Genomic DNA, 2,794 nt, shown 5'->3' with positions numbered 1-2,794 from the left:
CACTGAAGCTGGTATCATCAGTGTGGACTTACAGCACCTTTCCTTTTCCCTATGGAGACAATTCTGAACAGTGTGATTTCCTGCTGGATCTGTACTCACATGTGAAGGACTATGAGACTCAAACAGGCAGGAGTGTCCTTCCAGCATTACAGCCAGTTTACCAGTCAGCTCCTGCAGTCTGGTCCATAGACCTCTCAAAGAGAAAGGCCTCCCTCCTCCTAGAAGTGCTGAAACTCCAACCAGAGAAGAAACCAGTAGAGCTGAAGGGCTGGTCATATGAAGAGAGTGAAGTGAGGAGTTTCCTTCAGTGTCTGCCCTACATCTCACAGCTGAGGTGAGTCTGAACATGTGTGGTGGTTAGTGATTATGTGATGCTAGTGATTATTATCTTGTAGAAACATTGTAATATAACTCTTCAAGTGTTGGTGAATCTGGTAACATTTATACTCAGATTTCCTGACATAACAAATGTTGCATTACTAAATGTCACACATACATCATGTGAATGTCTCTAAAAGTAAATACTTTTACATATAAACATAGCACGTTATGTAAATGTATAACTACTTCATATATCTTTAGCTATGACTGGTTTCATGTGTTCATCCATGTCTGAATCAGCTGTTACTGTCCTTGTTGCAGTTTCCGTCCATGGAGGTCTGATCACTCAAAGCGGATCAAGTTCCTGGTGGATCTCCTGTCTCAAGCAGCAGAGTGGGAGGAGCAGACAGGAGAGAAGACACTGAAGCTGGTATCATCAGTGTGGACTTACAGCACCTTTCCTTTTCTCAGTGGAGACAATTCTGAACAGAGTGATTTCCTGCTGGATCTATACTCACATGTGAAGGACTATGAGACTCAAACAGGCAGGAGTGTCCTTCCAGCATTACAGCCAGTTTACCAGTCAGCTCCTGCAGTCTGGTCCATAGACCTCTCAGAGAGAAAGGCCTCCCTCCTCCTAGAAGTGCTGAATCTCCAACCAGAGAAGAAACCAGTGGAGCTGGAGGACTGGTCAGATGAAGAGAGTGAAGTGAGGAGTTTCCTTCAGTGTCTGCCCTACATCTCACAGCTGAGGTGAGTGTTTTTTTCAGAGATGTGTCATATTGTACCAGCTATTTATCTTGTTAATAAGACATCTGTTTATCCAAATCACTCCATTAGTCTTTTTTTTACATTCTGCCATGTAAACATTATTATTTGTCTGTGGGTGATTCCTCTGCATGACTTAACCAGAGAATCTAGGATAACATGTAGTAACAATGTTTCTCTGTCTTCTCATTCAGGTTGTTTGTTGGTGATGATAAAGAGGCCTGGCCAGTTCTGTCTAAACTCAGTGTTGCTGCAGCTGAGTATGATACAGAGACAGGAGAAAATATCTTAAAGACATTATCCTCCATGTGCAGATACACATATGATGATGATGATGATGATGATGATGATGGTTATGATCCATTTAGAGAGAGTGATCTCCTGCTGGATCTGTACTCACATGTGAAGGACTATGAGACTCAAACAGGCAGGACTGTCCTTCCAGCATTACAGCCAGTTTACCAGTCAGCTCCTGCAGTCTGGTCCATAGACCTCTCAAAGAGAAAGGCCTCCCTCCTCCTAGAAGTGCTGAAACTCCAACCAGAGAAGAAACCAGTAGAGCTGAAGGGCTGGTCAGATGAAGAGAGTGAAGTGAGGAGTTTCCTTCAGTGTCTGCCCTACATCTCACAGCTGAGGTGAGTCTGAACATGTGTGGTGGTTAGTGATTATGTGATGCTAGTGATTATTGTCTTGTAGAAACATTGTAATATACAACTTCAAGTGTTGGTGAATCTGGTAACATTTATACTCAGATTTCTTGACATAACAAATGTTGCATTACTAAATGTCACACAGATATTGTGAATTTTTCTTAAATTTTGTGATGTTAGAAATGTGTCTTTTAGAAATCTTGTGAATTTTATCTTTGAGACGTTTTGTAACATGAAACCTGAAAGTGTATACTCAGAATACCTAATCTAATCAAGGTATATTAGTGTTTTATATTTCATTAATCTTTAACAAATGTTGTTCTTCCACTTTGACATTACAGAGTATTTTGAGTAATTTCTTGACAAAAACATTCTAATTGATTCCATTTTAATTCCAGGTTGTAACACAATAAAAAGTATGTAAGGGGATTGAATACTAATGCAAGGCACTGTATGTACAAACATTGCTGTAACTTTAACCTCATAGTCAATGTATCATGTCAAAGTGCTGGAGTACAGAGCCAAAACAACAAAAAATGTGTCACTGTCCCAATACTTTTGGACTGTCTCCTAAATGTCTGATTTCATGTCCCCCCCATGTTCTGCTGTTTCAGCTGTGATGATGACAGGTTCTTCCAGAGGCTGTGTGAATCCGTCCCTGTGAGGTCCAGAGAGGAGGACCAGCAGTTGGCCTCTCTCCTCCAGGCCTTGGGCTCCACCCTGTCACTGGGAGGAGAGTTACCCAGGAAAACCTGCAGGTCTGTGGGGAGAGTCCTGGGTCTCTGTGCCTCCAGAGTGGACCTCACTCTTACCCCCAGCAAGATCTCTCTCCAAGGAGCCTTACTTATTGTGAGACATGAGTCAAAGCTACACAAGCTCAGGTATGTTCAGTAAGACAGCTTTTACAGGTGTTGGGTTCTAACTTGAAACAATCCTTATTCATGTTACCATATTAGAACTGGGTGAATGCAAATCTACTGGGGGAGAAAGGGGAAAGATGACATTCTGTCAGAACATGTCATTGTTAAATCTCATGTATCCTATGGAGAGGAGAA

General features: G+C 41.8%; 1 protein-coding gene across 1 annotated transcript in view; it reads left to right on the top strand.

Moving 5' to 3' along the window:
- Positions 1–1,016: 1,016 nt before the first annotated feature.
- LOC311119218 (uncharacterized protein) overlaps positions 1,017–2,794 on the top strand; it is a gene marked incomplete at its 5' end in the record, with an annotated part of 5,922 nt that continues 4,144 nt past the window's right edge. Inside the window, 3 exons of the mRNA XM_084193947.1 lie at positions 1,017–1,030; positions 1,284–1,481; positions 2,354–2,620. Of these exons, the coding sequence (XP_084050073.1) occupies positions 1,017–1,030; positions 1,284–1,481; positions 2,354–2,620 (479 nt within the window). The remainder of the gene's footprint in view (positions 1,031–1,283; positions 1,482–2,353; positions 2,621–2,794) is intronic.

The sequence above is a fragment of the Coregonus lavaretus genome (genome assembly GCF_964263955.1).
Source record: "Coregonus lavaretus genome assembly, contig: HAP1_SCAFFOLD_812, whole genome shotgun sequence".
In the NCBI taxonomy this organism is placed as follows: domain Eukaryota; kingdom Metazoa; phylum Chordata; class Actinopteri; order Salmoniformes; family Salmonidae; genus Coregonus; species Coregonus lavaretus.
The sequence above is the reverse complement of the archived record's forward strand: the minus strand, read 5'-3'. Positions and strand labels throughout refer to the sequence as shown.